Source organism: Populus nigra, chromosome 11 (genome assembly GCF_951802175.1).
Source record: "Populus nigra chromosome 11, ddPopNigr1.1, whole genome shotgun sequence".
Taxonomy (NCBI): domain Eukaryota; kingdom Viridiplantae; phylum Streptophyta; class Magnoliopsida; order Malpighiales; family Salicaceae; genus Populus; species Populus nigra.
This window is the reverse complement of record NC_084862.1, coordinates 251,613-264,470: the sequence shown is the minus strand read 5'-3', so window position 1 is coordinate 264,470 and position 12,858 is coordinate 251,613. Positions and strand designations below refer to the sequence as shown.

The 12,858-nt window shown below is 32.4% G+C and overlaps 1 protein-coding gene across 1 annotated transcript; it reads right to left on the bottom strand.

Moving 5' to 3' along the window:
* Positions 1–10,841: 10,841 nt before the first annotated feature.
* LOC133668780 (pathogenesis-related genes transcriptional activator PTI6-like) lies at positions 10,842–12,753 on the bottom strand. Its single transcript, XM_062088778.1, has one exon. The coding sequence runs from the start codon at positions 12,102–12,104 to the stop codon at positions 11,142–11,144; it is 963 nt and encodes a 320-aa protein (XP_061944762.1). The 5' UTR covers positions 12,105–12,753; the 3' UTR covers positions 10,842–11,141.
* Positions 12,754–12,858: the final 105 nt, after the last annotated feature.

Below are 12,858 nucleotides of genomic sequence, written 5' to 3'. Positions count from 1 at the left end.
GTGGTTCGAGACCGATGTATAGATGGCCCACTTTACTTAAATGGGCCTATTTGTTATGGACTTTAGTCGGTTGGGCTTTTTTCTAGTTGGATGGTGCTGTGGTTAGAGACCGATGTATAGATGGCCCACTTTACTTAAATGGGTTTATTTATTATGGACTTTAGTCGGTTGGGCTTTTTTCATCGTCCTTGCTCAACCATAGAGGCCGAACGCCCCTTCACTATTTTTTTTATTTTTAACTATATTGGGTGCAGTGCATGAGATTCGTGATACTGCAAGTTAGGTTAAATTTTTCATAATACAAAGAATTATTCTGGGCGATGATAATATTTTTAAAAAATTAAAAAATTTAGGACTCGGGGGTATTGATTAAATTGTTTAATAATATCAATTAATTTAATAATATGATAAAAAACATAAAAAATTAATTATTAATAAAATAAATAAATTATTGCCAATATTATAAAAATATATTCTCTGAATAATGTCTCGATAATCTTATTTTATAACAAAACAATTAAATTTTTCTTAACATAAAAAGAATTATTTTGGAGATGATAATATTTTTAAAGAAATAAAAAAAATCTAGGACTCGAGGGTATTGATTCGAATTGTTTAATAATATCGATTAATTTAATAATATGATAAAAAAAACATAAAAAAATTCAATGACCAATAAAAAAATTATTGCCAATATTATAAAAATATATCATCTTAACAATCGTATTTGATAACAAAACAAAAATTAAGTGAGAACGAGATGACTTTGTAAAGAGCATACAAAAGAAATTGAATAAAACAATGAAGGTCAACTGTCAAGAAAATAAAATAATAAAAGGCAAAACTAGAAAAAAAAAACTCGAGTTAATATAGGTTAACTTAACTAACCCGCAACTCGAGATATGATATTGAGATAATAATATAAAAAAGAAAGTGGCAAAACTCATAAAGCTGAAGACCCAATAATACAGTATCAAATGATAAAATTTACAAAAAAAAATAAAAAAAAAAAACTGGAATCAAACCAGGCTAATCTTTAAAACCTATAACTCTAGCCATGAGACTAGGCTACTCTGTAGAAGAAAAATCCAAAATATCATGAAGCAAAATTTACAATCATAAAAAACAAACAAATAGCAATAAAAAAAATAAGAACCAAATATAGTATAAAAAAATACATGAAATAAAACAATAAGAGATAAAATTGAAAAATAAAATAAATCAAAAAAAGAATAAAAAAGTAGCAATTAAAAGAACGAGAACCAAATATGGTATTAATAATAAATTAAATAAAAGAATGATGAACAAAATTGAAAAATAAAAAAATCAAGAAAAGAATAAAAAAAATAGCAATCAAAAGAATAAGGATTAAATTTTATAAATTATTTTAAATAAAACAAATAATAATCAAAAGAACATGAATTAGATTTGAAGAAAAACCAAATTAAAGGTATAAACCCCCAGATAAAAATTCACGACATTAATATGGAAAAAATTTCTAAAGTTGGGGTGAAAATATTTTGGCAAAATATTTTAGATTTAAAAAAAAACAAATTAAGTTATGGTTTTACACGAGAATGACTCTAATTGTCGGTCTAAGCCAGTATATAACCATGTAGCCCGGAAGGGAGCTAATTTGAAGGAAAATTGGCTGGGATGGAAGTCCCCAATAAATTAGTTAAAATATTGAGAATGAAAGACTCGATCAATGAACATAAATATAAATGCATGAGAATATGCAAGGCGTTACATAAGGGCTTGTTTGAAAAATTAAAGGGTTTGACATGAAAATCAAGAGGAGAGAGAAAATAAAAAGAAAAGGTTGTTGGCATCAATTCAGTGGTCCGTTGAACAAATGCATCACTTAGTCATGGAGGGGACGCTGAGTATTTTCCAACTTTGCCCTTAAATTAAGTGTTTGGTAAATGAAAACGACACACATGCCACTCGATACTCGGAAGCTCAACTCACGCGCAGACGCGTGCAGTACACTCATCTGCTCTCTTTTTTATTATTATTTAGTTTTAGTAATTTACCAAATCACCCCTCAATCCAAGTGATAATAACAAAAAAAAAACCATATTGAAAAGATAAAAAATCCCCTAACACCAAGTTTAGTTTTCTTTACTTTTAAAATAATTTAGTAATTTTATTAGTTTTTTAAAAATAAAAAGATCAAGAAGTCTCTGGATATCAAGCTAATCTTTTCCTTTTTAAAAGGTAATTAAGTCTTTTTATTATGCTAAAAAATAAAATTAACTTTAACGAGTTTGATAATATCAAATGAATCTTGTGAAAATATTATTTTGCCCTATATTTGCACTTCCTGGCTTGCAATGTGAAGAGAAAAAAATATTATTATATTATAACAATTTAAAATGAAATGAGGCTTTAATGTCAATTAGTATATATATACAATGATGATGTTGGATTTATCTAGGTGGAGTTTGGTTACTTGCTTTTTGTATAATAGATGGAGATAACGAGGATCAGACATGTTTGTTTGGAAATAAAATAAAAGAGATAAATAAAAAAAATAAAAATCTATTTAGTTGAAGAAATAAAAATATATTTATCTTTATAAAAAATTTAAATATATTTTTATCATTAAAATCAGGAATACATGATTATATGTTATATCTTTTCTCATCACCTATGTATTTTCTGTCAATAGTCGTGTAGAAGTGCCAAGTTTTAACAAGAAGTACCATTAGCATCCTTCAGGGTTAGGCCATGGAAAATATTTCCAAGAACTTCACGACTCCATATTTTCAAAAACCATTCTTATCATTCCATGCCTCTTTGACAAACTCACAAAGCCTGGGATCAATCCATCAATCAACCAAGATGATTGGAACCGAAATAATCGAGACTTAATTAGGACAAGATGACGAACCCAACTGAACTGAAGCAATAAAGTGACTTTGAATTTAGACTTACATCTTAAAGAGGTTCATGAATCATAGAGAAGTCTAGTTCAATAAATTGTCTACGGACGAGGAGCAATAACCAGAAACTGTCACTTCACTTGAGAGACCCTTCGGCCTCAATACAATAAGGATTAGAAAAACCGAGTCTTTTGAAGCCCACTGATGCGAGGTTCCACTATTACAAGAGCTTTTGGCTTGTAATGAAAAAAAATCAAAATAATGATAAGTTTGTGGCCAGCACCCTGGCAGTTCCGAGTCGTTACACTCATTAGAACATTCAACGCGTTGCCGCCCCACTCACTCCTTGACTGCACATTCAAACAGTGATGTTTATGCTGGGAAATTTATATAAGAACACGGTTAAATGGTATATTTACGATCAAATTAAAAGTAGAATTCACTTTCAAGGTATAACATGACCCGTCGTCGAAGATTGTTTGAATAATTGAGCCACATTCACGTCTCCATCGAGTCTAGTTGGCCCGGTGAGACTGGCAACATTTTTGAAAGCAACCTGTGATGGAACTTGTTCCTTTACCATTTCAATGAACACAAGCTGAGAAGTTTCCAAGGATTAACTGGACATGGACATGGACCTCCTGGTCTCGGTCAAACCATGATGTTCTACTTCTATTGGTGCACGCTTCCCTACGACAATTCACCAGAAATCTGGCTTCGTAACTGCCCCCCTTTCACATTTTGTCTCAAGATCTTCTACTTCTACTTTAATTATTTGTCTCGCAAAGAAAAAAGGTGGACTCTGCTTAGCTTGTGACTTTGGGTAGTCAAAAGGAAGGATGCGGCCAAACATCATCTGCTCCTTCTATTTCGAAGAAGTTTCCTCCATCTTTTCATGGGGTTTTCGGTCCAAGTGATGGAAATATTTAAAGAAGAAAACTTACGGCTAACCTCTTCTCTTCTCTTCTTTTCTTTTCTTTTTTTTCAAATATTAATCTTTTCTTGAGGGCTAAGACACGGTATTAATTAATCATATATAGCACTGGCCAATTTAAATTAATGGGCCTTTTCTATTCCTTGATTTGTCTTTTTGTATTTCAGTCAAGTGGTTGTGTCTAAGAAGCTTGCATATCGCTATTTCTTAACCAGATTCAAGGAACGTGACTGTAATTTGTAACCTCAATGCATGGAAAAGGGGGGAAATTAATCAAATATACTAAATATTAGCTTGGCCGAGAAACAAATGGGACAAATTCAGACCTCATCGGTAACAACGTTAGATGATTTTCCTAAATCGTTAATTCCCAGTGTCATACGGCAGCAAGAAATTGAGTGGTGGCTGAACCGCCAAGGATTGTGAGCCCTAAGCGGCATGCTTCTCTCCGATCTTCTATGTTCATACATGGTATGATGCTCTGACTTGCAAATATAGCTGAGAAACATAGAGTTTTATTCAGTCATAGGTAGCTAGAAGAGGGCCAGAACAGATGACAGGAGCTATGTACAGGAACGTTGAAGACAAATCACAGATGTTGCGAGGGACGGCTACGGTGTGTATTGCAGCACGTCTGTCTAACAGAAACAGTTCGATTTTTTCCAGTTTTTGACAGATTAATGACATCCCTAGCTCTCTTCCATGCATAGTTTCACCAAACCAGTATTAAAAATAAATTAACAGTTGAGAGATATTAATTTCCAACTTGGATGATTATCACGAACATTTTCTCCATTCAAAATATCAAAGGATCAAGGAATTAACTTTAAAAAGTGTTTAGCAATTAAAAATAAATTTAGAAATTAACTTTAAATAATAATAATAATAATAATAATGCAAGTAATATCAATGAAATCGATCTAGAATTCAAATGGTGTTTAGCAATTAAAAAAAAAAAAGATGCGACATCAATCACTCACCACACTGAGGACAGTAGCAGATGGCGGCCATAAATTTAGAAAGACAAAGAGGGTTAATTTGTCCGCTACGATGAACATCTCGAAAGTGACGGGAAATCACCATGTGCTCCCCTTCTGTTGTATGTTTTGCGCTTATCCTATCCTTGTTAGAGTGGATAAGTTTGCTGCTTCCTCGTTTCACTTGAGATTTTACGTCCATCGTGGGCGTATTCTTACCATACCTTACTCCTGTTTTTTCTGCTCAACCTTTCTTTTTAAAAAATATCTTTTTATACTATTTTTTTAATATTAAATTAATATTTTTAAATGCTTTTAATGTTAAAATTTTAAAAAATATATAAAAAACATCGTTTTAATTTAAAAAATACTTTTACAAAAATACTATATATTACTAAACACACTAGTTGAGGGCTTGAGGCTCCACACACACACACACACACACATATGAAATATTGAACTTTTTGTATTCACATATATGTGGAATCAACCTTTTACACTCATTACAATTACTTCTATACTAAAAAAAAAATATTAAGAATCATGGTGATCTTTCATTTATTTATTTTTTATTTCTCCACATTTTATAGTTTGATTTGGTTTTTTTTCTTTCAATTTTATCATTAGATTTTTTTTACAGTCATCCAGGTTATTTTTGGACCAGTCAATTTATCTTAACAATGTCAAAATAATTTTCATATTGTTTAATTTTAAACTCGAGTCAAATAAGAAAACGGGTCAAAATATTTTTTTTATCAATTTTATCCTCTTTTCAATTTATTCCATAAAAGTTTTTTTTACCGATCAACCAAGTTGTCTTTGGACCAGTCAAGTCAACCGGATCACGTTAAAAACATTCCCACACAATTTAATTCTAAATTCGAGCTAGATAAAAAGTTGGGTTGTGAGGTTTTTTACATGTCAATTTCATTATATTTTTTCAATTTCATACTCAATGTTTTTTTTACTAGCTAGATGGGGTATTTCTGAACTAGCTAAGTTGAGTAGGCCATGTGAGAACAACTCTTATACTGTTTAATTTTAAAATTAAACTAAATAAAAAGTTTGGTAAAGAGGTTTTAAAGTTAACATGTTAGGTTGAATTTGATAAAAATACTAGATAATTTTTTATGACATGAATATTTCTTATTTTTTTTTTTTTAAATCCAAACCCACGGCACACAGAGGATCCATAAACTTGTAGCATCTATAATTGAATAAACATCGTTAAACATATATGAAATAAAAGAAATCGTTTAAAGTGGCGTCATAATATGTTTAATGATATTTTTTTCAAAATATCTACATAGCTATAAAAGAATTACCGTTAAGATAAGTGTCTCCTTGATTATTACTGGGAGGTATGGCATGAAAGCCAAGCCTTGCTGCTGACAAGTATAGATGGCCACCATAGCCAAAACACGTGCTTGTATTTTAAAATTATTAGACAACCATGCGAAATGAATTGATGGAGCAGCTCTCTTGAGAGAGAGATAGATAGTGGAGGGGTTGCGTGTAAAGTGAAGTGGATATAATGAAATGTTTTTAATTTTGGAACACATAATCTCAGATTCCCAAAGAAAAATAAACAAACAAAAACAGAATGAAATATCTCACAACACATTTAACATGTGGAAGGTTAAATTTATTGATGTGATTGATTATATTTATAAGAATTAAAATCTTGCTTACGATAAAGGTAACTATGGACCGTAGTTTTGAAATCTGAAATTTGGCCAATCCAGGGCTAGAATTAGATCGGGTTGAAGAAAAAATAGAAAAAAAATTCAGTGTGACCCGGTAAAAAACTTGGTTGCAATCCGTTAAATTTTGTTATTTTTTTACTAAAACAACGGCGTTTTGATTTAAAAAATAAAAGAATTGACCCGGACGACCCGATCAAAACCTGAAACTCGAGCCTTGGACTGGGCTGACCACCAGGCTGGGTCTGAAAACTATGTTGCGGACTAGGTGGATACATGGAATTGATATTAATAGCAATGTTATAACTCTTGGTATGGTTACTTGCATTGGTTAGCTTGCTTAATTTAAAATTGTATTATTTTTTTAAAAAAATTAACAAATAAAATTGGAACTTTATTTTTTATATATATATAAAAAACTAAAAGTTAAACTGATCATTTCACTTAAAATCTTGATCAAAGTTGATTGAATTCACTTTTACCTTGTATTTGAATATAAAACCTGACTAATTAAATAAAGTTTTAGATTAGTGAGTTGTTAAATTGCTCGTCGGTCTTGGTCAGTTAATACATGAGAAAACACAAAAAAAAAAATAGCAACAAGCATAGAAAGATAGAGTTTTGGTTGAAAATAGAGTCATGACACAAGCATTCTAATTCATATTCTAATATACTATGTCTCTTTAAAAGGTTTTAAATTTTTTAAATAAGTTAGAAATCAATCTTTACTATATAATAAAATTAGAATCCATAAATAAAAATAAAAAAAACATAAAATCCAAAACAAAATAAGAATTCCAAAAAAATCAAGGAAAAAATTACTTAATTATTCGTATAATGTTTTCGTCACAAATCTCCTTCTAGCTAGCTAGCTGGAACAAAACTGTATCTGATTAATGTTCTTAACCTTCAGTTTTTGCTAAGCAGGTAATTAACTTTTTGCAAAATAATTAATCTTCTAACTTTATAATTACATGAGCAATAATTATCTATGATGGAAAAAAACCATATAAAGGTTTGATGCACGCTGCAAACATTTACTGTAATATATATATATATATATATATATATATATATATATATATATATATATATATATATATATATATTAATTGTTGTTGAAGGTGAAGGTATCATGAAGGAATCTGATCATGCAATATGATGATCAGAGGATGGAGTGAATATCCTAACATGAGCAGAGATCAAAGATCCACTGATCATCATGAGTCGTCTCCAATGAAATCTCTCCAAGAAACGCCAAAATAACTATATATATATATATATATATATATATATATATATATATATATGATTCCAAAACTTTATAAATATTCTATATGCTATCCGTTTCGAAGAGAGAGCTACCGAAGAAATGCATGTATGCTACTAGATCAACCTTTGCAACTTGTACCCACGCCAACAAAATTATTGGACGAGCAGTGGTGCGTGGCCTCTTCTCGGTGCCTCTTTAATAATATATTAATTAGAGATTATATATTAAGGTCCACATAATACTATATGCTCTTATAATGGACCCCGTTCCTATAATAATATTACAAGTATAAGATATGAAAAAAATAATCAATATTTGGTTTTAATTGATATGTAAATTTGTCACAAAATATTCTTATCCATCATATAAAAATAACATATGAAAACATGAAGAGTTCTTATAGAAATTTGCCTTTTTCCTTTGATTTCATGAGTTCGAATTTTAAAACCAACATTTTAAAAAAATTATTTTATTAAATATTGGTATTTATTAACGTGTATGTAATCCAAAATACTTTATTGAACATAACATTTGAAATATGAAAAGTTATATTAAAAAAAAAAGAAGAAGCTAGTGGAAGGCGGCAATGGTTTTTAAGGTGGTGATCATGGCCATACATGTATGGAGTAGATTTTTATTGCTTTCGAATCCGTTTGGTCACCAACCATAGGGCCTACAAAATCTCCACTACGATTTTTTCATTTCCTCAAATATGTCTGATAGTCCCTTCTTGACTTTTCCCTCCATCTCATTTACTTTGAAATTTATTTGCAGCCGCCGGTAGACGGTGGAGCAGCTAGTGATGCCACATTTTCAAGCTAGAATCCAATAGCAGTGTGTGGTCTCTACTGAATCGTGGTTGAGATAGGTGGACCCTTTATCATTATTGGCCACTAGCCACCGTCTTGTGGTGGGGCTTCGGCCCCCACCATTAACCTTTTCTCCAGGTCTTGCTGCTATGACTTGGTATACAATTGCTGTAAAATGTTGACTATTTGATCCCCAAATTACTGCATGTATTCGAGGGGCACAGATTTGGGGATCAGTGGATCAAAAATGGACATCTCGTGGGGGGGAGGTGATTATATGAAGCTCCCCCACCTTGGTGTAGTCAAGAATATTAATTTGGATTTGATATATTATTTCCGATTCCTATTTATTGATGTGTATTTAGATTTTTTTAAAATGAAAATATGCAACTTGATTGTTTTGAGTTTTTTTTTTATATAAAACAAAATCTAAAGGGTGTTACTAGATATCGTTTCCTGTTTTTAGGTTTTTTATTTTTTAACACTAAATAATGTTTTTTTGTTCACTATTTATAGTATTTAAAAAGCAGCAATTCTTTTAAAAGAGGTATACATATGTAAAAAATATACAAATTTTTTTTAATTTAAAAATACATTATTAATTAAAATGTAAAGAGAACAGAAATGGAGCGTGCTATAACTATATTTATGAATCATATGGATAAGACCAGACATAAAGAGAACTCCACAAAGAACCTCAAAAGCATATAATATGAAGCTTAAAGTTGTTATTTTAATTATTTTTCTAATTAATTTTGAATTTTAATTATTTGTTTTTAATAAGCATTTAGAAATTTTAATATTAGATGGATTCTATGAATTAGGTAAGTTTTAATTAAGAATAACTTTCTATAAAAGATTTTAGTTGTAATTAGAAATTATTTCTTACCAAGAATTTTAAAACTAATATAAATAGAGATTCTGATTTATTTTAAAAGGAAGATTAGTATTTCATTTTGACTAAAGCGATTTTATTTGTTTTTCATTAATTTTTTATTTTTACAAGATTCACCATTTCGCTAAAAACTTTTTAAAATTAACTAAATTTTATCAAGTTAATTTATTATTTAATTCAACTAAAAATTCATTTTGAATCAAACTTTAAATTTTAAATTTTTCAAATAAACTCATCGATCCATCCGACAAGTTTAACTACTATTATAAATATCCTACATTAAAAAAAGGAAAGAAAAAAAAACACGCCAAGGACTTTATGTGTTTAAACCCTCATGTGTGAAGGGTCAAACACATAATTACATATGTGAGAAATTTTATTTTAAAAGTTTTTTTTTGTAAAAGCAAAATATTGCAACAAAAGAGATAAAAATAAACAATTTGTTGCACCAAAGTCGTGCCTTTTCCCCATCAAGAAAAGACTGCAGATATAGAGAAACTAATATAGCTTTCTTTTTCAGGCTCCCCGGCGGCAACCTCTTTAGCAGCTAGGGAAAGGATTTCACGACAAGCGAGGCAAAGCAAGCAAGTTGGAGACTAATAAAATCTTGATGGAGCCATAAAATCCGACAAAAACCCGCCACCTCATCAAGTGACGATTTCATTTTTGTTTCAGACGTTTGGCGGCTCCCACCTTCAAAACGTGTCCAAATTTGAAACTTCAAGCATCACTTAATCCTCTATGAATTAGTATTTTTGACATCATGATAATTTATTTATTAATTAAAATATTATTTCAAAATCGCTGGTAAGAATCTGTTTGACATTGTAACAGCATACAATTAAAACTCTGTTTTACTTCAATTATAATTTTAAAAATATATAATTAATAAATAAATATTACAGTTTTACCACTGAAAATTCTCTACTAAAATTTTAATCATAAAAAAAAGAGAGAAGAAGATTCATTCAAAGCATAAAACAATTAACAGACGCATAATTCTTTCTTTATATTTAAATACAATTTAAACCATAGCTTTAAATATAATAACAATAATTTAATAAAAATCTCCCTTGTTTTCAACGCTTGGCGTGACATCCAAGTAATCCAACCATTATCCAATTTATAGAATCTAAATCAACTTTTTCCTTTTCTTTTAACAGAATCCAAATTAAATTATCCAATTCAACAAGCTTAAGAAATCTCATGCCACACAATATTTATTAATACTCAAATCTTACTTCATTATTAAAATTTAAATCTTACTTTTTTTTATACAATAAATTATTAAATATATGTCGACTACATTTTGTGCTGCATAGAAATTAAGAATAATATTAATCTTTGAGTACACAAAAATCCTTAATAAAACCAACGAGTGGCAAAATCTCCATATAATTTGCTAAATATAGACTAATTAATTAATTAATACTCCACTTTACAATTACACTCCGTGGTTTGACTAATCAAACCAGACACCTAACATCAAACACAGGGGCACTTTAGGTATTCCGACTCTATATTAGGCGCCATTCTATCCTCTTAGCGCCTTCAAACGCGAATCGTAACATGCCACGTCGTGTTTGGGTAGTGTCAATTTACAATACACTCCCTAAACCTTCACAAAATTGATTATTTTACCACACGCTCGAAGATATTTTCTTAGCAAATGGCCTCCACCAAGAAATCGTCGAAGTCAACAAATTCTTCCTCGTCAACGAATTTCCCCGGCAACATTAAATCCGGCAGGCCGAACGGCACGTCAATTTTAAACCCAAAAGCGTCAACGTCACCGTAAGCCAAACTATCAAACGGAGTTAACTCGTCGTATCGAAGAACAGATGTTGGTGAAGTCATCGATAACCTTAACGGTGACTCGCATGACTCGCGGTGATCGTCAATAACCTTAGCCTTCTCGGTCAAAACAGGGTCAAACGGGGTCAACTCCTCGTAACGGAGGACTGACGTGGGTGATGGCATGGCGTTAACACCACTGCTAGACCGTGAGTCACATGACTCGCACTGGACGTCACTTGGACCGTCGACGTTAGCTTTCACCGTCGAAACGGATTTAGTAGGAAAGTTGGTGACGGCGTCAGGACCTTTTAGTTTCACTGCAGCTCTGTCATAGACAGTAGCAGCTTCCTCTGCAGTGTTGAAGGTGCCAAGCCAGACCCGTTTCCGTCGGGTCGGGTCACGGATCTCGGCAGCCCACTTTCCCCAGGGTCTCTGACGGACACCCCTGAAGTTTTTCCGGCGAGTGACGTCGGATACCGGTAGTCTTGAAGGTCTCTTTCTTGTTGGGTCTCGATGATCATCGTTTGAAGTTCTTGAAGAAGGAGCTGCTGGTGCTGTTGTCTCCTGCTCTAGCAATCTTATTTCACTCACTTGTCTCTTCACTCTCCTGACAAACCTCCTCTCCTGTTCTTGTTCTTCTCCTTCGTCACTGGAGGAATCAGTGGCATCAGGGTCGGTATGGATGATTCTAACAAGTCTTTGGCCGCGGATCCTTGAAGAAGGATGCTGCTGCTGCTGGTTCTTGATGAGCTTTTTAGTGGCGACTACGTGTTCAGTAAATTTGACTTTTGATTGTACGGACATGGTGTCGGGGTTGTAGATCAGCATGGGTTATGATTTAGTGGGGGATAGAAGATGAAAGAGTGGTAGAAAGGGCTGGGTTTTGTGATCAAGAAGTGGGTGAAGACATAGAGGCAAAACCATGTATTGACCAGCTCAAGTTGGTCTAGCTAGCTAGCTTTGTCTGTCTGATGAATGAAGTGAAAGATGAAGAAAAAAACTGAAGAAGAGTGAAGGAAGCCACTTAATATGTACTAAGATTAATTGGATCTTGAGAGTCGGAAGGTGTACTTATAAATACAGTAACGAAAGAGGGAGGGTAAAGCTAGAGCTAGCTTTGTGGAGCAGCAACTCCTGGATTTCACGAAGAAGTTGGCTAGCCTGAAACGGCGAAAAGGGTGTGAAGCTTTTAGTGGGAAACGAGAAAAAGAACAACGTCTTGCTGCGAGTTCAGTGTTCTTCACCCTCTCTGCGTGTGAGGGAGAGGGGGGAGGGTGAGAGAGAATTCACTCAATGGAAGAAGCAAGGAAATGAAGTGGAGTAGGAAAGAGGCAAGTGCGCGCGGGTATATATATAGTTCACGGAGGGGGCACTTAGCTTAGGGGAAGCTGGTGGCAATGGGGCAGTGTTTTCTGTTTTTGTCGTGGGAGGTGGGGAGAGGGGTCATGTCATATTGGAAACGGGAGCTAAGCACAGTAGCACGTCCACTTACTATTAGCCTTTATACTGCCTCCAGCTGCATATCTTGACGTGTCAAAGAGGACTCTTTCTTGCAGACCCACCTCATTTTCTCTCCTCTCTT